Source organism: Castor canadensis, chromosome 15 (genome assembly GCF_047511655.1).
Source record: "Castor canadensis chromosome 15, mCasCan1.hap1v2, whole genome shotgun sequence".
In the NCBI taxonomy this organism is placed as follows: domain Eukaryota; kingdom Metazoa; phylum Chordata; class Mammalia; order Rodentia; family Castoridae; genus Castor; species Castor canadensis.
In genome coordinates, this window is record NC_133400.1 from 52,363,267 (window position 1) to 52,384,082 (window position 20,816).

Genomic DNA, 20,816 nt, shown 5'->3' on the forward strand with positions numbered 1-20,816 from the left:
GGCGTCGACGGGGCGGGGCGGGGCGTCGACCGGGCGGGGCGGGGCTGCGGCGGGCGGGCGCGAGGGCGCCGACGGCGAGGGCGGGCACGAGCATCTTCCGCTGCTCCGCGCGTCGCCTCGCCTGGCCTCGCTGGGCCCAAGGCTGCGCCCACGCCCGCCGCCCGCTCGGCGCGCACCCGTGTGTCTCCAGAATGAACCGGAACCGCTTGCCGAGGCCATCACCGCTGCCGCCACCGGGGAACCGGGCTCCGACCGGAAAGCGGGTGGGGGGAGGCGGCCTGCGCGGCGCCGCCCGCCATGGCCGCGGCGGGCTGAGCTCGGCGTGGCGGCTGCAGTCGCGCTGACCGCAGCGCTCCTCCTCTGTAGACAGACCCTCCGGGCCCCGGAGGCCGAGGGGAGCCGGGGCCGCCACTCGCTCGTCACCGTTGCCGCCGCCCATGGCGAGGCCCCGCCGCCGCCGCCGCTGCTGACCCGGCGGCCGGCCGCGGCTTCCGCCCTCCCCTCCGGCGGCGGCGGGCGGGCCTCCCTCCACGCCCCCGCCGCCCGCGCCCCGGGACCGACAGCTGCAGGAGTCGGGGGCCACCGAAGATGGGGAACACTACCTCGTGCTGCGTGTCGTCCAGCCCCAAGCTCCGGAGGAATGCCCACTCGCGGCTGGAGTCCTCTCGCCCTGACACCGACCTGAGCCGCGAGGACACGGGCTGCAACCTGCAGCACATCAGCGACCGCGAGAACATCGACGGTGAGCCCCCTTCCTGGTACCCGCGGCCAGGCTGCCCGGGCTTCTCCGCCGGTCCCGAACCCATGTCCATCGCGGTCGTGGCCGCCTCACTGGGCGTCCGAGGTTCCCGTAGCTTCCGGGCGGCTCCTTGATGGCTGCCCAAGTGAGCGGCCGGGAAACTTTGCCGGCCGCGGCTCCCGAACCCCGCGGGCCCAGTGGGGGCAGGAGGTGGGGGATGTGTGTGTGAACCGGTCGCGAGGGGACTCGAGCTGGCTACGGCTGGGGCGCCCCGAGAGCCCGGCTTCCTGGCGCTGTTGGATGCAGCCAGAGGCCAAGTCAGCGCGACAAGGGGGATCATGTTTGTTGTTTTAAAAGGGAATGGGATGGGCGAGCCTTGATGTACCTGAGGAGCGAGCTCCCTCAGAGAAGGAGAGTTGGCCTGAGTTACTTCCCCGGACACTTACAAGTTGACTCCGCTGGGCTGTCCCCGCACCCCTCAGTCCCATTAAAAAGTAAACCAGCCCCAAGAATCGGTCGGTCTGTCTCTCTATGTATGTATGTATGTATGTATGTATGTATGTATGTATGTATGTATGTATGTATCTGTCTAGGGGATGGTTGCAGGCAAATAGCTTCACCTAAGAATGCTTATAAAAATATCATTTATGGGCTTGAATTACAGTTCTATTTCTAATTATCTGGGTAAATTGTAGTTTGGCTTTGAGTTCGTGTTAAAAAAAAGTTAAAGGACTCATTATTACTCCTAGTAATTTTTTTTTTTTTGGTCTTACTGGTTTTGCAGCATCTTTATCAGCACTGCTTTATCAGTAAGTTCTGTGGCCTAAAAATATCTACAGAGGAGTAGGTTTACGCATGGTGCATAAAAATAGTTTGCATAATTTTCAACTTAAAAAGACTTGAAATTGGAAGTGCATTTTTATTTTTATTTTTTTAACTCTCAAATCCTCACAGTTAATTTAGTGGAACTGATCTGAAAAAAATTGTGTGAATGAATGGGCCAACTCTGTCTTCATTCTTGTTGTCTTTTGGGTGGAGCATTGTGTATACTGTGGAAGGCCACACTCAAATTGCTGAAGGAAAGGCCTTTCTCATTATTTGGTTTCCATTAATTTCTTATAAATGATAACTTCATCTTTTTAGGATAGCAGTTTTATTAAATGAGTACCATAGATAGATATAGACATCTGGTTTATAGTAGGTGCTTTGTAAATTACAGTTCCAACATTATTTTTCTAGTGTTATTTTAGACATCTGTTATCTTAGCCTGCTCTTTGGATGTTTTTGAACTACAGTCATTCTTTAATTTTACAGGGTATTATGGCCAGAACTGCTCTATCCGCAAGTAACTGGAAGGAATGTCTAGCATTTAATAAAGATGTAACATTATATTTTAAAGGAAGGAAGAAAGGAACGAACAAGTTTATTGTACAAAGTTGTTACCCAGTCTTACTTATACAGTGCTGGCAGGCCAGAAACATTTGGAAATAATTTTTCCTGTATGTTGTGCACTAACATTTGATGGACGCTTTGTATTTTAAATGGTAGATCAAAAACCAAAAAAAGAAAAAATAAAAAGATGTTCATTTTAAGAGCCAAGCTGCATAGCATATTATTATTATAAGCTATAGTAAAGAAACTGGGAAAGTATGTGATTGTAACCAGCTATTTGGCATATGACTTAGAAGGATTTTACCAGGAAACAGTGGCATGGTGCGTTCTTTCATTTGAAAGAAATCTGAATTTAATTTGTCAGGCATTTTTGAGAGAACATTAGGAAGACCACTAAATTTTGTTTTGCAGATTTAGGATAGTTTGAGGGTATGTAGGGGGGTGAGGAGGGTTGCTAATGTGGGCTGTAGTAGCCTCTTGCTCCAGAACCCAGTTCGAATGATGGTGCTAATTTAAAAGTAGGAATTCTAATTTTCCATTTAAACCATGTTATCTAACCAGCAGTTTTTGTTATTGGTTTGTTAGACTAGAAATCTTGGGCTGGGCCTTAGTATTAATCTGTTCATTTAAAGCACTCCAGGATGCAGCTTTAAATCACTGGTTGTTAGTGTTACCTGCTGTCAAGGATATTTTGATAGAAATTCATGTAATGTTGGGTTGGGAGAAGAGAACGGATTTAAGTTAAAAAGTATGTGTGCGTACATATATATATGATATATCTATATCTTTCTATCTATAGAGTTGAATTTCTGAGTTGCAGTTGGCTCTCTGTATCCTTGAGTTCCACATGTGTGAATTCAACCAACCACAGATCAAAAATATTTCCCCCTTCCCCCTAAAATTTGCACCTGTACTGAACATGTACAAACTTTTTTTCTTGTCATTGTTCCCTCAACCCTCAACATACTGTATTAAAACTGTTTACATAGTCTTTGGTAGTATAAAGAATCCAGAGATGATTTATAGTATGTAGGAGCATGTATGTAGGCTATAAGCAAATACCAGGTCATTTTCTGTGGGGGCTTAAGCATTCACAGATTTTGGTTATCTGAGGGGGTCCTGGAACCAACCTGCAGATACTGATTGTTAGAGTATTAGTGAACATTTTAAAATCCCATCTGAAGAATTCTTGATTCTAGTATAATTAAAAGCTGAAGTACCAAGATCTATCTTATATCCTGAAAAACACCCCAGCTACTGATTATTGAAAAGTTCAGAGTTTAGGAATCTTCTGTGATTGTTCAGTTTCTTTAAATTACAGAGATATAACATATGTCTCTATGTTTTCTCCATCTTACCCTAAACACACAAAGGGGTAGTGTTTGTCCTATAGGATTCCAGTGATTTAGTTGGGGTAGGTAGACTTCTGAGATATCTGCTAGCAACTTGCTGTGCCTTTATACTCAGTATTACTATCTTTGTGTTTGGTTATTTATGTTTTTAAAATTTGCATTAGATCTGTCTACTTCATAAAGTCATTCAGAGATTGAGAAATAACAAGATTACCTCACAGTTGTGGTAGTAATTCCGACTCTTATATATTGATTACTCTGTGCCAGATGCTGCTCTAAGTGCTCTGCTTGTATTCATTCATTTAGAGCTCACAGTACACCCTGTGGGCAATATTAGCCTTTACGACAATAATGAGGCACAAGGAGGACTTGCCCAGGGTCACACAGCCAGTAAATGGCAAATGATGCTTAATTAGCCATCACACACTGACAAGCCTGTGATTGCCTTCTGGGATAGGGTATCTCTTGTCATTGTAGTCATAGCCATAGTTTCTGAAAGAAGAAATTTCGTCTGTCTGCAACAGTTATTCACTGTGGACTTTGTTGATTAGATGGGAGGAGAAAAATAGGGATAGAAGAAAGAGATGATGAGATCAAATAAATCAGGAATCCTGTAGCATCTGCATCATAGTGTGCCATTTTTAGGTTTTGCCTCAAAACTGATTAATGTCAGCTTCATCCCTTACGGCTTGCCTGCCATCCTTGACAACTCAGTTTCTCCCTCATTCCAGATCCAGTCTGCTAGGAAAGCATGGCGCTCCACCTTTAAAATTGGTCTACAGTCTGATCACTTCTCAAAAGCTCACCTGCCATTCTTCTGATCCAGTACCTGTCATCCCTGTCAGCCTGCGTGGTCTTCCCACTCCACCCTTGCCACTCCAGTCTGTTCTCATTTGCTGCAGCCCTAGAGATTGAGATCTAATCTAACACTTTCACACATAACTCCTCTGCACAAAAATGGTAGTGACTTTTCATATCACTTCTCTTCACTTCACTATAAAGCCCTTACTTTACAATGGACTTCACGTCCCTTTGGTGATCTGCCTGCCCTCCTCATTTTGCTGGCTTGCTTCCTCATTCTGCCACACTGACTTCCTTCTGTACTGTTGTTTGATCACACTAGGGCCTTTCCTCTATTCCTCTGACTGGAATGTTGTAGTATTCTCTTGGTTAGCGCTCTCACCACCTTCAGACTAGGCTCAAGCCCCTCTCTTCAGTGAGACCAGCCCAGTCATCTCATTTAATATCCCTTCTGCCTCTCGGCCAGCATTCCCTGTGTGCATTTTCTGCACTGCTGTTTCCGTATTCCATATCACCTTATGACATACTTAGGAGGTATATGCATATACATTAGTAATGTGTCTACCCACTAGATCATAAGTTCTAATAGCACAGGTTCTGTTTTGCTCACTGCTATAACTCAGGTAACTAGAATAGTGCCTGATTCCTTAAAGATGCTCTTAGTATTTGTTGAATGAGTGAGCGCAGCCAGCTGTTTAAGGATATCTGAGTCAGAACATTGTCATGTGCATTTATTGGTTGAGGGAAATGGGAGGGAAAGAGAAACTGACTAGAACTTGCAGTAATGAAAGTAGAGTGTTTATGAAATTTTTTGGTTTTGTTTGTGTTTTAGCTGAGGGGTAGCAGATAGGGTAAAGTCCTGAAATGAAACTTAAGAAAGGTTTTAAACTATAACAAAAGGGGGGAACCCCAAATCCAAACTGAAAGGAAGCTATGTCTAATGGAAATCTGCTTGACAATTGATAAGATGAATCTTTTTTTGTCTCTTCCAGTGAATGACTTTAGCTGTGACCTTACATCCTTAAGGATCAAAATGAGGCTCAAATGCATCATTAACCAAAAAGTTGCTGTTTCCAGCTATCCTATCCTTCCAGTTAGGGCGAGGTCCTGAGGCTTCCAAGTACCATTTGCTGTATGTTGTGTAGCATACCTCATACTAAACATAAGAAAGTCAACATGAGTAGCTATGTTCATAACTCCTGGTCTTTAGTGTTTTTTCCTTTATTCTTTCTTAGGGGAGCATTTGAGGATTGAACTCAGGACATCGTGCTTTCTAGGCATTGGTGCTCTTAACTTCTAATTTCTTTTTTTTTGATGGGACTGGGGCTTGAACTCAGTTTTGTGTTTGCAAAACAGGTGCTTTACCACAACTTAATTTCATGCCTTAGTTCCACCATAATATCCCTAGTCCTGGTGGTTAAAACCATGTGTTTAAGATTTATATGCCTTGTTGCCTGTGAGCTGTATGAAGACACCCCGACCAGATGTGGACTGACTATTAGCTGCGTAGAGAGGTATGTTAAAGATGTGCCCATAGAGCCATTATTCATAGCCCTGGTGATGACTATGTCCCTGACCTCTCTGTTTATTTTTTTCTTTTGGTGGTACTGGGGTTTGAACTCAGGGCTTTATGCTTGCTAGGCAGGTGCTCTACCACTTGAACCATGCCCCTTGCCTTTTTTTGGTTATTTTTCAGGTAGGGTCTTGAGTTTTTGCCTGGGGCTGGCCTTAGACCAAGCTGCTCCTACTTATGGCGTCCCACGTAACTGGGATCACAAGCATGTTTCACTATGCTTGGCTTTAGTGATTGAGATGAAGTCTCGCTAACTTTTTGCTCTGGCTGGCCTGGAGGACCTGAGGTTACAGGCATGAGCCATCATACCCAGCATCCACTCACCTTTTTTTCCTTTTTGATTTAGAATCAGGGAATCTTTTTGTTTCCACACCCACATTTTACAGAGAAGTTCAGTCTGTTGCCCATGTCAAGGAGATCCTGCACAAGGTTAATGTCCAAGTAAATTAACACCATTTACCGTATGTTAATTCTGGGCCAATACATAGTTACTAATTAGGTGCTGATTACTTGACTTGTAGTATCTTCCTAATCTTAACACCATTTTCCCCTTGTATAGGCAGAGAAATTGAGCCTCAAAGATGAAGACATTTGGTCAAGGTTCTGCAGCTTGTTCTTTGCAGTTGGAAATCAGTCTTCTGTAACTTAAGGAGCTTTGCCTCAACCCTGCCCTGTGATAGCTAAATAGGAAGTGACTGCTCTCTGGACCCTGCACCTCCTCCTGGCCCATGCCCACTTTGTTTTAAGAGATTCACAGTCAAAACCTATATGCTAGCAATACTTTGAGATTAGGATTTTTACTTTTCTGCCTACTTTTTGAAAAAGGTGAACGATTTATACGATCTGAAGAGAAACCAGAGTATTCTCTGCCTGGTTTTTGAGAGGAGTGACTGACTATTAAGTAATTTTGTGGAAGGGTGGTAAGATTTTCTCACTATTCAAAGCCAGTTTTCTCTGTTGTCATAAAGACATGAATATTTTTATATTTCTGGCTAGATGAAACTAACACAAAGATTAAATTTATTTCTATCCAGGAAGGAGGCAAGACCAAAAGGCAAAAATAATGAGAAGGAAGACATGTGAGTGGCTTTGAAGTTCTGCTTTAATCACACAGGCTCAGAGATTTAGCTCCAAGTGTCTGCTGCTGGATGTACTGTAAGGAAGCAGTGCTTGTATCTTACGCAAGAGGGCTTTTGGCATTATCATGCTTGTCACACTTTAGACCATGAATCCTTTCATGACTCAACAATTAGACAAGAAGGATCACTCCACAGCACTCACTGTCGATGTGAACCTCTCTCTCCTACTTTCAGTATCATTCTAGCTTGCAGCTGGAAGAAGGGAGCAAGTTCATTTTCTCTGCATCAGTTTTCATCGTCTTAAAATTTTGAGGAATTTGTTGCTGTGAGTCTTGAGGTTTTAAACCCCAACATTCGCCTATCCTGTGTTTCTTGAAGAATAGATGAGTATAAATTCAGGGGCTTCATCTGAGATGGTGCTAGCTCCATGAAGTGTGATGGAGGGCAAAGTATAGGAGCCTAACATTGAATTGCATGCCTTCCGGATGTGGCTGTGCTGTTACTGTGGGGCTTCTGTTTACCAAGCCTCACTTTCTTCTGCTTAAAAAAAGTGCTTAAAGGTACTGCCTTGCCTTACATCCTGAGGCCAAAATGTTTAACCAACCAAAAGCTCTAGGTGACTGTCATTATGAACATGGTACCTAAATTGATTTTCTTGTATTAAATTTAAATTGTGCTTCAAGATCTGCAACCAATTGTGTTGCCAGAGAAGCTAGAAGCCCAAGAGACTTGTCCTGACAATGACATGGATGCAGTATTGAAGGCAGTACCGAGAATAGCTGGTTAGAGCTGTGTTCGTGTGAGGTTGTATAGAGATGTATGGCTTTTGAATGGCTAGCTGTAGAGTTTGGGATAGAAATACCTCTCTTTCTAGTACTCCTTGCTCTTCTGCATTGCATGTTTCCACAGTCACAGTGTGACACTACCCAGTGATCAGTGGGTTGAATATTTGATAAGCTTCCTTGGCTCCTGGGGATGATGTGGCCCACCTAGGCAGTTGCTGACTTCGGGGACCATGTTCCTAGCAATATCAGTGTACATAGATGGAAGCTGAACCCAGAGCATTTAAAAAAATTGTTCAAAGAAGGAGGTTTTGAGGTAATATAAATGTGCTTTATTTATATTCAAATACTGCTTTCAATAAAGGGGAGTTGGTGGGCTGAAAAAATAGACTCTAGCATCTTTGGTCAGGTTGGTAAGGGCTGTTTGAGCTTTTTTTTTTTTTTTTTTTTTTTTTAAGGGGAGAGTCTGTTGGCTAGATCCACAGTTGCAGTGAGCTGAGAAGTTACTAACCCACCTTTTCTTTCCCTTTCTTAGCTACTTAAAAATCACTGGTAACTCTTACTATGGCCCTTTACCTTACTTTTTCTGGGACTTCTCTTTCTGTCTACTAGCTTGGAGAAAAGGGATGTGCTAAAGATAAAATTGAGTATAGTTAGTCTGACAGCATAAAAATTGGCAGATTCCTGCGTTCAGTAAGATTTTGCCTAGAAAATCTCTCAGTGACTGACAAGATAGGTTACTTCAGGGCTTGATCAGTTCTAATGTATTATACTTAGAGCAACTCTGCTGCCCTGCCTGGAAAGTTGCTTTTTAAATATAGAAGTGGAAAACTTTGAAATCTTTTTTCTTCAGCTGTCTTTGCTAGAATATTGACATTTTACACATTAGTTTTGGCCTTGTAAAGAAGCTTTTTAAAAGAAAATTTTAAGTATGGTTTAAAAGTTGGCCTGGAAGGCAGTTCCATAGAGGGAGTTCTAAAATGTCTTGTAATGCTGTGTCTGGCTAAGTGTCCAGTCTCCTGTGATCACACTACTTTGTTTAAAAAAGATTTCACATTGGTTTCATTACTCTATAGACATATTACCTAGGATGGGTAATTTTAATTCCTTTGTAATCTTTGTTCCCCACTTGAGATGTAGAGGGAGGCTTCTTTGGATGTGATAGATGCGAGTGCCATGCTTAGCAGAAATGTACCAGCAGCGTCTGGAGGCATGACAGCTGGCTCCTGGTACTGAGAGAACTATAGTTGTGGTACACCAAAGATAATTGGTAGTAGCTACAGTTACATCCATGCCAGTTTGCATTGTGAGCCTTGCAGCAGTCTTGGTTGGGTGATGAAATGCAAGTCACGTTTATTTAAGATACCTCTGATTATAGACCTCGTGTCTCTGAAGGATGAATAGGAGATACTCTGTATGAGACTTCATGTGTATTATAGACATTGTACAACTTTTATAAGAAAGTGCTTTACTTTGGATGAATGCTTCTTGTTGGTGGACAAACAGGAAAAAGAAGTTATTAAAGATCTTTTGTTTATATTTGGTAAATGCCTATTGAAAGTTACTTGTTTATTATTTATTTTTGACTTGTGGTTTCAGTATATAGCCCTGGGGGGGGCCCTAAAGGCTTGGGATCTACCTGCCTCAGTTTTCTGGATGCCAGCATGCCTGACTTTGATCTTTTTTTGTGGTGCAGCACCATGTGTATGCTAGGCAAGTGCTCCACCACTAACTAAATCCCTAAACCCTTTAAAAATTTAACACTAATCTGGAATTCATAGGATAAGAAAAGATTTCACTTCAAGTTTGGAATTCCGTCCATTATGATTATAAGATTTTAAGATTTTAATTGACTTTTAGGACTTGTAATTGATTACTGTGGTTTTGGTCTGTGTTATCCCTGATTCTGCTAACAGGTTTTAATTTTAATTGTTTATTTTTAGCATTGTTTTGTTCTTAAGGTCTTGGTGTGTCATCCAGGCTTCCCTCTCACTCTCTGCCTTACTGCTTCAGCCTCCCAAATGCTGAGAGTACACATGTGCACCACCAGGCCTGGCTTTTATAATAGGTTTTTAGATGGGAATACAGTTTGTGTAGTTGCTTGAAAGTCCAGGTTTTAGGGCTCCCAGTCTGTGTACCCTGTTGAAGTCTAGGATGAGAAAGAAGTCATAATGCTGTGTTTGTTTAGTCCAGTTTCAAAAATGTCAAACCCAGGCGTGAATGTCAAACCCAGGCGTGAATTTACCTAAGATGTATTGTAAACGGTTATAATTGTTGCGATGTACCCCTGTATAACAATAATATGATAAATGTAAAAAAAATAAAGATGCACCAAAAATTTTTATCAAACTCACAGATATCCATCAGGGATTGCATTCATTTACAGTATTACTTTTGTCAATTTATATGGATAATCTTATTTTTCTCCAGCCTTTCCCTGCCTCAAGCATGTGTAAGTGATGACTTTTTAAATTTGTAGAGCTTGTTACTCCTTTGCTTGAAAAGCATTGATAAAGGGTTTATATAGCATTAGAGTTTGCCTATCTTCTGAAAGCCAAAGTTGGTGTTACTGAAGAGATACAAGTTGTTTATTCAGTTTAATTTTAGCAGATGTTTGAGTCTTAATTTTCTGTGAGGTAAATCTAATGTCTAATTTTCCGTTTCTTCTGTTTTTGTGGTAGGATGCCTGCAAGAAGCCTAGCAAAGGTGATCCTTCATGTCTGTTATTTATCTGTGGATTCAAGCAATTATGGGTCAAAAATACTTGGAAAAATTGTTTCTGTACTGAACATGTACAGACAGTTATTTCTTGTCTTACTTCCTAAGCAATACTATATAACAACTATTTACATTGTGTTAGGTAGTATAAGCAATGTAGAGGTGATGTAAAGTATGTAGGAGATGTACAGTGCTATTTTATATATAGATTTGAACATCCTTAGGTTTTGGTATCCATGAGGGTGGGGGTTCTGGAACTAATTCCTTTTGGATACCAAGGGATCACTATATTCAAAAAGACCTTGTATTGAGGGATACCTTGGGTATAAACCACATGGGGATAAATGTCTGATAGGCGACATGTCTTAAGCATCCTTGTGTGCTGTGCAAGCACACTTGGCTGTTGGTAGAGTTCTCTTTTGAAGTGGGAGAATACTACTTGTAGTTCAAGTGGTGAAGCCGTGGACAGAACCCTCAGAGGTCTTCTAAAATATGCAGCCAGCAGTGGGTGGGGCACTTTTGTTTTTGGTGTTTGCCAAGAATGACTTGGACTGGACAGCAAAGCACAGCAGTGATTGTCAGAGTCAACAGGGATAGGCAGCTGGGGAGAGGCTTTGTGGACTTCTGCTATGAAGTCAGGAAGTTGGATATCGGAACAAAATTTTCTTCTCTTATTAAACTACTATTCTAATAAACATTGTTTTGAGCTGTGAGTTGAGTTTTTTGAGAATGAAACTTATTCTTGTGTCTAGGATAATATAATATCATGACAGGAATAAGAGGGCAGGATGGAGAGATTGTAAGAAGGAGTGGTTGGCTGTGGTGAAAATCAGAGGAGATCCTGTAGATGAGTGAGCTTGGAAGGCAGCTGCTAGATGACAGCTAGTTGTCTGTGGTCCGTTCCTGGGCGCAGGATGTCTTCATGCAACTTGTCCTCATACTACAACTGTGTCTTCACTTCAGACCAGAAGGTTGACAGTCAAGACATTGAATGTGTGCTTTTCACCTGGCCTTCTATGTCTGGTTTTAACTTTAGCATGGTTTAGAACATAGTGATAAACAACAATATTGATAGCCACTAAAGAAGGACACACTGTAGATTGACTGTGTGCTTTTTAGACTTCTATTTCTAAAACTTAATTTTTGTAAATGGATTTTTGTCTTGATTATTTATATTCACATATGAAAGTGTATTTGCCAAGATCAGCTTCTGGGTATAAAATTCAAGGTCAACTTCAATAAAGCAGGACTATGACAAGCTATAAGCAGAGTTCCTCAGCCTCAGTTCTGTTGACATTTTGGGTGGGATGATTCTTTGTTGGTGTTGGTTGGGGCTGCCCTGTCCACTGTAGGATGTATAGCATCATTCCAACTTCTACCCACTAACCCCAGTACCAACAAAAAATGACCTCAAACGTTATCAAATGAAGTTTCCCCTGAGGTGCAACTCCTCTCCTCCCTTTGAGAGTCAATGAACAGCAAGCTCCAGGGTGCAAGGTGAAAGAGCAGCTCAGTAGAGTAACTTCCTAGTGGTTCTGCTTTCTGTACCTTTGTCACTCTCACCATTCAAGGACCCAGGGAGGACTTCACAGACTCCAAGCTGCACCACTCCAGGGCTCCAGTACTTTTGCTTTGATGGGAATGATAGTTCCCCTTCACTCAGGTTTTGCAAAGGCTGAATTATTCTTCTCAGCTTTGTAGAACTAACATCATGATGTCGGAAGAGGGTGCTCCTTGGTACTATTGACAGAAAAGACACAGTTCACAGTCAGACAGTGGATGGTGGGATAGTATTCTGTGTATACTTAAAGATTGTTTCTTTCCTTCTTCCCTCTCTCCCTCCCTTTTGTTTTCTTTCTTTTTGAGATAGGGTCTCACTGTGTAGCCCAGGCTTGCAATCCTCCTGTCTCTGCCTCTTGAGTGCTGGGATTATAGAAGTACACTATCATGCCTGGGTTATATAATTTCTTTACTCAAATTTATCTGTGTCCTCTCACTCTGTGTGCTTTTGCTGAAAAAGTGGTAAATTTTTCTTATTTACTCCCAGTTTATTTTTCATTTCAGTTTTAAAGTCAGCTAGTTCTCTGTGTGTTTTTCATATTTTATTAGTGCTCAGAAGTAGACTTTCCTTTTGAGAGTCTGTTCTGATGAGAAATGTAGAAGTGGCGTGACTTTGAAGAGTCTACAAAGCTTTGACCTGACTGCTTTTGCTGACAGGAGTTTGGACTTGGTTGAGTGCTCAATGCAATTGTGTATTCTTGTGGACCTTTTGAAGTCTCAGCTGCACCATGAAGGAAGGCCTGGTTCTCTGAGGCTGGCAGTGACTAGAAGGGATGTTTGATTCAGAGGGCTAGCATTCAGGGACATCCTTGGTAAAAAGCTTTGCAAGAGGAGGCAGGAGAGGATTGTTGTTGTGTTGCTCTGTGTTGTATGATTATACTCTTGAGGAAAAAAATATGTTGAGGGGTGAGCCCATTTAAATGATTTCATTTCACAAGTTAATTTCTTTAACTTTTTGCTTCAGGATTGAGGAACGTGAGTTTCTTGAAATCAAGTCTGAGAAATTCATCGTCTTGGTTTGCAACTTGCTTAGGTGAAGGTGGCTACAAAGCCTGTGGTGGTGTGGTACAATGAAGCATTGCCTCTGAGAGTATCTGAACCCCAAATGTCAGTTCCCAAAGGGTAAACATGTTTATAAATATGTACATGGAAGTGATTCTTGAAGTTAACTATGGTTTCCAAAGCCTGAGGTTTAGAAGTGCGTAGTCATCTCCTGCTGCTACATAGCACATAACATTTGTTAGGGAAGGTATCATTATAAAGGCACAGGGTGGTTTTCAACATCCCTGTTACAGAGCACAGAGGGAATCCAGGTGGCCTGGCCATTATGCACTTGGCTTAAAAGCACACCTGCAGAAAGAGGAGACAACGAAGTGACTGGTATTGTGACTGCTCGGGCCTGCCTGTTTGCATGTGCAGAACCAGTTAGCAGCATTATTGGAATCATGAGAACAAACCTGTCCTTGTTTATGTGGCACATCTGGACTGACGTGGAGGTTGAGCACTCCAGAGCAAGTTAATCATGCAAAAGCAGCCACACCTTGCTTATTTTCATTGCATTCTTTTTGTATTCCAGAGTGACCCAGAATACTGTTTTTATAGTGAATACAAACTTAGTGTATTCCTGACTGCATGAAATACGAGGTCTTTCAGGGCGTGTCTAGCCTCCCTTTCCCAAGTTAAATATGTCCTTTACTTCTCTCAGCTATTTTTAAAATGCAGATACGCTAGAAAATGTACACAAAGTGAAAATATGGTAAACCATTTTTAAACTAGGTATAAAATGGATGCTTAGCAAATTGTGAGGGATCAGAGGTATCCTGAATATTTTAAAAATTTTATTTTAAGCATATAAAAATCATTGGAATGAGACTAACAAAAGTACTTATTAAGTACCCTTTTAAGACCTTGGGTAATAGATCATAATTGTGTAAAGATGTACGTACAATGAATATGAAATCAGTCCTTTTTTTTTTTTTGTGGGACTGAGATTTGAACTCAGGGATTGTGCTTGGAAGCCAATGCTTTACAGCTCAAGATATGCCTCCAATCTATCTGGTTATTTTGGAGATGAGGCCTCAGACTGTTTGCCCGGGCTGACCTCGAGCCTCAATTCTCCCAAACTCAGCTAGGATTACAGGTGTGAGCTACTGGTGCTTGGTGATATCATAGTCTCTTAATAAAAGCTAGTGCTCCTCTTGAATGTCTTCAGATTAATCATCTAAGGAGCCATTTGTTTTACACAGTGTGCAGTCGTGGAGATGTAAGTTAGCCATGCTATTTTGTTTGCCTTTGAGTGTATAAGTGATTTATCTAATTTTCAGGTACTATTTTAAGAGAATTGATATATGATGTCTTGGCCTTCAGTTCATTTGTATTCCATTGAAGTCTTTATCCAGAATACACATCTCTTGTTACTATTTTTTGTTGTTGTTGTTTGTTGTTTTATTGTTGTTAATGCTGATATTGGTTGGGGTCAGTGTGTGGACTGGCTGTAGTTGATTGCAAAACTATGTTTAAATTTTTTTGTCGGAGTTCAAAATGATGACAGTTATTCAGTTTGGAATTCTCATAATAAGTTATATAAGCAGAATGCTAGTACTATAAGGAACTAGAAAAGATGAGAAATTAGTGGAGTTCCTTTCTTTGAAACTAACATTTCTAGCAAGTAGTTACATGTAGCACTTATGTTGAACTGTTTCTAGAAGTCTTCTATCACATAGAGGTTGGGTGGAGAGAGAGTTCAGTATACATGTGTTGCTGGGAGATGATAGCAGAGCATGTGATGACTAGCCATTACAGGTGGTCCACAGATGTACTACTCTGGAGGAGAGGGACAGTTTTTGGAAATGTGAGAATTTGATGTCCCCTATGGGAGTACTAGGTTCAGTTCTTGAGTGGGTCAACAAACATTGGTCAGTCCAAGTGTTAAGTCCCAGATTTCCTGCTGGGTGCTGAGAATACAAAGATCAATTTACCTGGGCCTTGACTTTAAGGACCTAGTGATATGTTTGGGGAGGCCATGTGCAAGTAAGTGATTACAATTTTGTGTTAGAGATAAAGAGAATGATTACTGGTATCCCAGGTGGTGAGGGAATGTTGTCAGAGCAATTTTGCAGGACAGGCTGATATGGGGAAAAGAAGAGTTGAGTTAGGGTGCCACAGGAACGGGGGAAATCTGCCTCTGAAAGATTTGTGTAGACTAGCGAATAGGTCATTTTGAAGTCTGTAGGTAGCTTAGTTGAACTTGGTAGTGACTCATCCCCAAACATTTTATTTAATGAATTAGGCTTCTTAAGTGGGTGTTTGTTAGAAAAGAGATTTCATAATGAATCCCTTTCATTGAAGAGTTGTTTCTTTTATACTTTGCAAATATTATAGATTCTGGAAAGTGATCAAAGTTGTAATGTAGAAAACAGTATGTATGTCTTCAGAACTATAGAAGGAATATGCTGTTTTTGTGGTGGGTGAGAGAATAGCTGTCATAGAACTGCAATGTGTTCATACCTCAGGGACCCTAGAGATCCCATGTTACAGAAAACACAACTGAGCTGACTTGTGGCAGTTAACATCTGAGGATGAGTCTCCTGAAATTGGAGTTAGAGCCTGTCACTGCATGACACTGCATCTCTTTTTTAAGCCACTTTGCACAGCATGGTTAAATATTGCTAAGAAGAAATTGACCCATCTGAATGCCATTTTTTTACATGATGTTAATCTGAGTAGAAATTATGTCTTAGAGAATCGATATCAAGCTGATAGCATTGTTATCATCCTGACCTTTATATTCTTTTTCTTTCTTTTTTTTGGTACATAGGGGTTGATCTCAGGGCCTTGTGCTTGCCAGGCAGGTGCTCTACCACTTGAGGCATGCCTCCCAGTCCTCACACTGACATTGTAGCTTAAAGAAAAAACCAACATTTATTCTCTCTTAGTTTCTGTGAATCAGGACCCTAGGCACAGCTTAGCTGGGGGCCTCTGGCTCTGAGCATCTAGTGAGATGGCAGTTGGGCTTTCAGTTGGTGCTGGAATCATTTCTGGGCCCAACTAAGGGAAACTCCTTCCAAGCATATTAAAATGGCTGTTGTAGGCATTGAGTGCTCATTGTTGACTGGAGTCCACAATGGCACATAGTGCAGCAAGTAGCAAACCTCCCTGAGACTAGGTGTTCTGAGGGAGAGACCCTGAAAATGAAAACCATAGTCTATTTTTTAAAATCAAGTCAACCTAAAGTCCAACCTATGCTTGAAGGGATGGTATTGAGTGTGAATACCCGGAGTTATATTGGAGGTCATCTTGGAGTCGTCTAGGACAAGCATTAATTAAGATTCTGTTGATTGTATGTAATGGACTGAGTGCATTAAAGCTGATTTAAGCACATGAGTTGGGGAGTGGGGGAGAGAACAATTGTGTATGAGGAACAAGGGTGAGAAGTCTTAACTGAGTCTCAAAAGGAACTGGCATTGGGAGTTGGACAACCTGTAGGAATTGAGCAGCTATCCCCTTCCATGTCTTGATTTTCATTTTTCTGTTCAATCTTAGCTGGTCTAATCTTTCTTTCTGTCTCAAAACTTATTTTTCTGTAATTCTTTTTTGGCAGTACTGGAGTTTGAACTCAGTCCTCATACTTTCCAGACTCTTCCACTTGAGCAACACCCCCAGCTGTAAAGCTTTCTAAAATGGTTTTCTTTCCTGTGTATGGATGGTGGAAAGTGGCCATCACAACATCCTTAGCTCTAGGACCATAAAAAGACTTGAGTGGAATCTCTGTGCCCCAGGAGAGAGGATTGAGTTGTCTCTGTCCAGTTAACTGGATGGGTCTTCTGTGAAAGATGTCTAGTCAGCTATGGCAGGGTCAAGATTGAGGTTAGGGGTGTAGAGTTAACTGCAGGAGCCACATTCTTGTTTGCTTTGGGGGATGGATAAAGGAGATGAGATTTGAAGGAGTTTGAGAAGCAACTTTCAGAGGATGGTGTTTGCAAATAATTTTCTTGAATGCATATTTTTAAAATTCATGTTTGATTTTTCTTTAGGAATTCCAAAGTATTGTAGGCGAAATGAATTTTTTTTGGGTAACTCTAAAGTGGAGGATAGGTTAACACCTTCTGAAAAGAGGAACCTTAGTGGAAAAGCAAGTCTACCTATTTTAAGAAATTAAAAAATAAGGGCTGGGAATACAGCTCAGTGGTAGAGTGCTTGCCTAGCATGTACCAGGCCCTGGGTTTGATCTCTGGTATGACCACCCCTCTCCCTCTCCCCCCCCCAAAAAAAAAGTCTTGAGATGTTTGTTAACCCCAAAGCTGGAAAACTTACTGATTATTATAACTACTGTTTTTTTTCTCTCTTTCTGAATTTGCCCCTTACAAATTCCAGGTTTATTCACATTTTAAAAAAATGGTCTTATGTTGTAAACCTCTATCAGGTTTCTCATCCTAGATTTTGTTTGTTTTAGCAGCTTATGTAACTTGAAATGAAATAAACATTTTTGTTAAAAAACTGCCCCTTTTGTGTCCTCATAGAGTTTTCCTTTTGGCTCTAATTGATTCCATAAATTATGAAGATGTAGAAAGGGTTTTCATTGGCATCTTTGCATGCTTGTTTACTTCCATCCCATTTTTCAATGGTATATACTCTGACAGCTGTGAGAATTTCTATTATGAAGATAGAAACTGAGAGCCTTTCCTGGAGATAATATTTCTTTTTACTTTGTAAATAAGATTAATTCTGTGAAACCGAGGTGGCTAGATTGTATTGTTAGCTAGTTTTGGGTTTTGTTCTTGGAGTTTGATTTGATACTCCACTGTAGCAGTGACTGGAGCAGATTAGTATGCGCTGAACGCTTAAACTCATACATCTTTTTAAAAAGCTTAGACTGGAGGTTTCACTTAAGTGGTAGAGAGCCTGCTTTGCAAGCATAAGGTCCTGAGTTGAAACCCTAGTTCCACCACACACACACACACACACACACACACACACACACACACACACACACACACACAAAAAGCTTAAAGAAAATTCTTTGGTAGTGCTAGTGATGGAACCCAGGGCCTCAAGCATACTAGACAAGTGCTGTACCACTCTATCCCTAGCCTAAACTTCATCTTCAGATGTTGCTTTGTTGGTTAAAGGTTTAAAAAGGTTTAAAAATTAGACTGGTGGAGTGGTGTCTGGGAATTAATTGGCCTGTATAAATAACTGTTGATGGCTTGCAGGCTACTGTGTGTGTGAAGCTGGTAGGTAGAATGTGTTGTTGGGGGGAAGCAAGGCAGGTGACATTGGGGAAAGCTGTTGAGACAGAAGAGTGCTTCTGACTGATAAGCGAGAGAGGGCTGCTTCAGGTCCTTGCACGGTTTGCTGGGCACTGTGTAACTTTGGAAAAGTGTGCTCCTGCTGATTAACCAAGTCATATTACCTACCGAGTACTCCGCTACTGTGTGGATATCAATTTGGCTGTAATGCTGCTGTTCACTGTTAGAACTGGGGAGGGAAAAAGAGACCATTGCAGTCACAGGGATTTCTGGGAAGATGCAGCATGTTTACCTGGCTGCTGCTTATTACTTCTTGTGATCCATTCTCTTTAATCTCTTCTTTTTGACCGTCCTGCCTTGACTTGCTTATAACCCCTACTTGGTCCTGTTGCGGTTAGAGTAAAATACAGTCATTAGTGTTTGTCCTCAGCCTGCCACGTAAACCTCCTTTATTAACACCGTGACTCCAGCTACAAGGGCCTCCACACTTCTCAAGCTGCAAGTCTGACCCTGGCTCAGGGTCTGTACATTGTAGTCCTCTGCCTTGTACACTCTTCTCAAAGACCATTACCTGGCTAGCTCCTGAGCATCCTGTGTCACCTCTTCAGGGATCTCCCCTAAGAAAGGGGACAACCTACCCCTCCTTCTCTAGTGGTAGAGGCCATTGCCCAGCTCCATCGATCTCTACTACTTTACCCTTATTATACAGTGTTTACCACAGTCTGATACTAGTTTTTTTTGCCTGTTTCTTGTGTATTCCTTACCCTTTACCCTGAATATAAACTCCAAGGACAGACTATGTTTGTTTTGCCTGTCACAGTTCCCTAGGGCAGTATGTGGCCCGTACATAGGTACTTAGCAAATAGTCAATTAAATAGAAGTACTGCATTCATTCAGCACCTATTTAACATTTCTTTTTTTTGACATTGGGGTTTGAACTCAGGGCCTCATGCTTGCTAGGCACGTACTGTCATCACTTGAGCTACTCCACCAGCCTAATTTTGTGTGGGGTATTTTCGAGATAGAGTCAAATTATTTGCTCAAGATGGCTTCAAACTGTGATTGTCCTGATCTCTGCCTTGCGAGTAGCTAGAATTACAGGCCTGAGCCACCGGTGCCCAGATGTTCAACATTTCTTTGACTGTGTCATCTTAGAAGACTATAGGCCAGTTATTTTGCAAAGTATCTCTCAGTTTGGATTTTGATATTTCCTCTTGATGAGATTCAGATTATGCATTTTGTCAGGACTACTGCAGAAGCCATGTATCATATTCAGAGGCACCTGTTTTATTTGTCCCTGCACTGGTGAAATGAACGTGGATTTTTAATACAACATCACAGTAACAACCATAGTCAACCATGATGTCTAAAAATGTGACCTTAAGCAAGTCTCTCTTAAAACCTACATGATCTTTCCTACTTTTTTTTTTTATATTATTGTTGTGCTGGGGGTACATTGGAACATTTACAAAAGTTCTTATAATCTATCAAATATATAATAGTTGAATTACTGTTTTTGTGAAACAAAGGAGTAGCAGCTGATCTGCTTGTAGCTCAGGGACAAAATAATGTGAGAGATGGTCAGTAGTATTTACTGAGGTACTGACAGTGCAGAAGCATTCTAGCTGAAGCTGGAGGGAGTTACCAAGGAAAGTAAGAGAGAGAGAGCCCATGTCTGCTGTCAGGAGTGGTGGGATTTGGTGGAGGAAGACAAGACTGTGAACAAATAAGGTTGAGAAATTTAATTTTGGTAACTAAGTGCCAACAAGTAGTTTTTGTTTTTTTTCCCCTTTGGGTGGTGATGCTGGGGATGAACCTCACACATGCTAGGCAAGCATTGTACTATCAGACTATATCCCTGTTCTCCAATCTTTTTACTGCTCACATTTAAAGGTGTAGTGAGTCTTGAGAATTTTTGTGACGACTTGTTGAGCTCCCACAAAAGACAAGTTAAGGGCAAGACCTGACTGATTTGACCCATAGGATACAAGGATTCACTTTAGATTACACAGAGAAGAATAAGGCAGAGATATCAGCTTCCTGGAATCCCTGTCCAGCATGTCAAGAAGGTGACCCTGCTGTTTACTTTTTGAGCCATGAGGACACCCTGATGTTGCGAGCCAAAGCTAGATGGCAGCTAAGTTGCCTAATGTTCTGGAGCTCTGCTTGGGACCATTATGAAAAGCACTCAGGCAGCACATCCTTCTCCAGAATCCAGGAGGTGGCCACGAGGGCCTGTCTCCTGACAGTCACTAGAGGGGGAGGTAAGGGGGATGGGATAGGGATACGACTTCCTGGCAGCCTTTTGCCTCCTGTTTTCTGGAGGATCAAATGGTGTCCTCCAAGACAGGAAGCTGTCTTTGTGACTTAGGTAAGTGCAAGGTTGAGGCTTCTGTGGCACAGCTGTTCCCTGCACTTCTGGATTTGTGCAGATACTCCTAGGGAACTGTCACTTACTTAGTTGTTCTGCTATCCATTGTCCTGTGCCATCTGCAGATCTGTTCTGTAAATCGCTGTTGTTGAATTGATTGTTCTTGGGGCCTTTTAAAAAAAAATCCACCCTACTCTTTAT

The 20,816-nt window shown here is 41.8% G+C and overlaps 1 protein-coding gene across 1 annotated transcript in view; it reads left to right on the forward strand.

The window, feature by feature from the left end:
- Window positions 1-491: 491 nt before the first annotated feature.
- LOC109678014 (cyclin-Y-like) overlaps window positions 492-20,816 on the forward strand; it is a 201,499-nt gene continuing 181,174 nt past the window's right edge. The window contains exon 1 of the mRNA XM_074056153.1: window positions 492-742. Within this exon, the coding sequence (XP_073912254.1) occupies window positions 589-742 (154 nt within the window). The 5' untranslated portion in view covers window positions 492-588. The remainder of the gene's footprint in view (window positions 743-20,816) is intronic.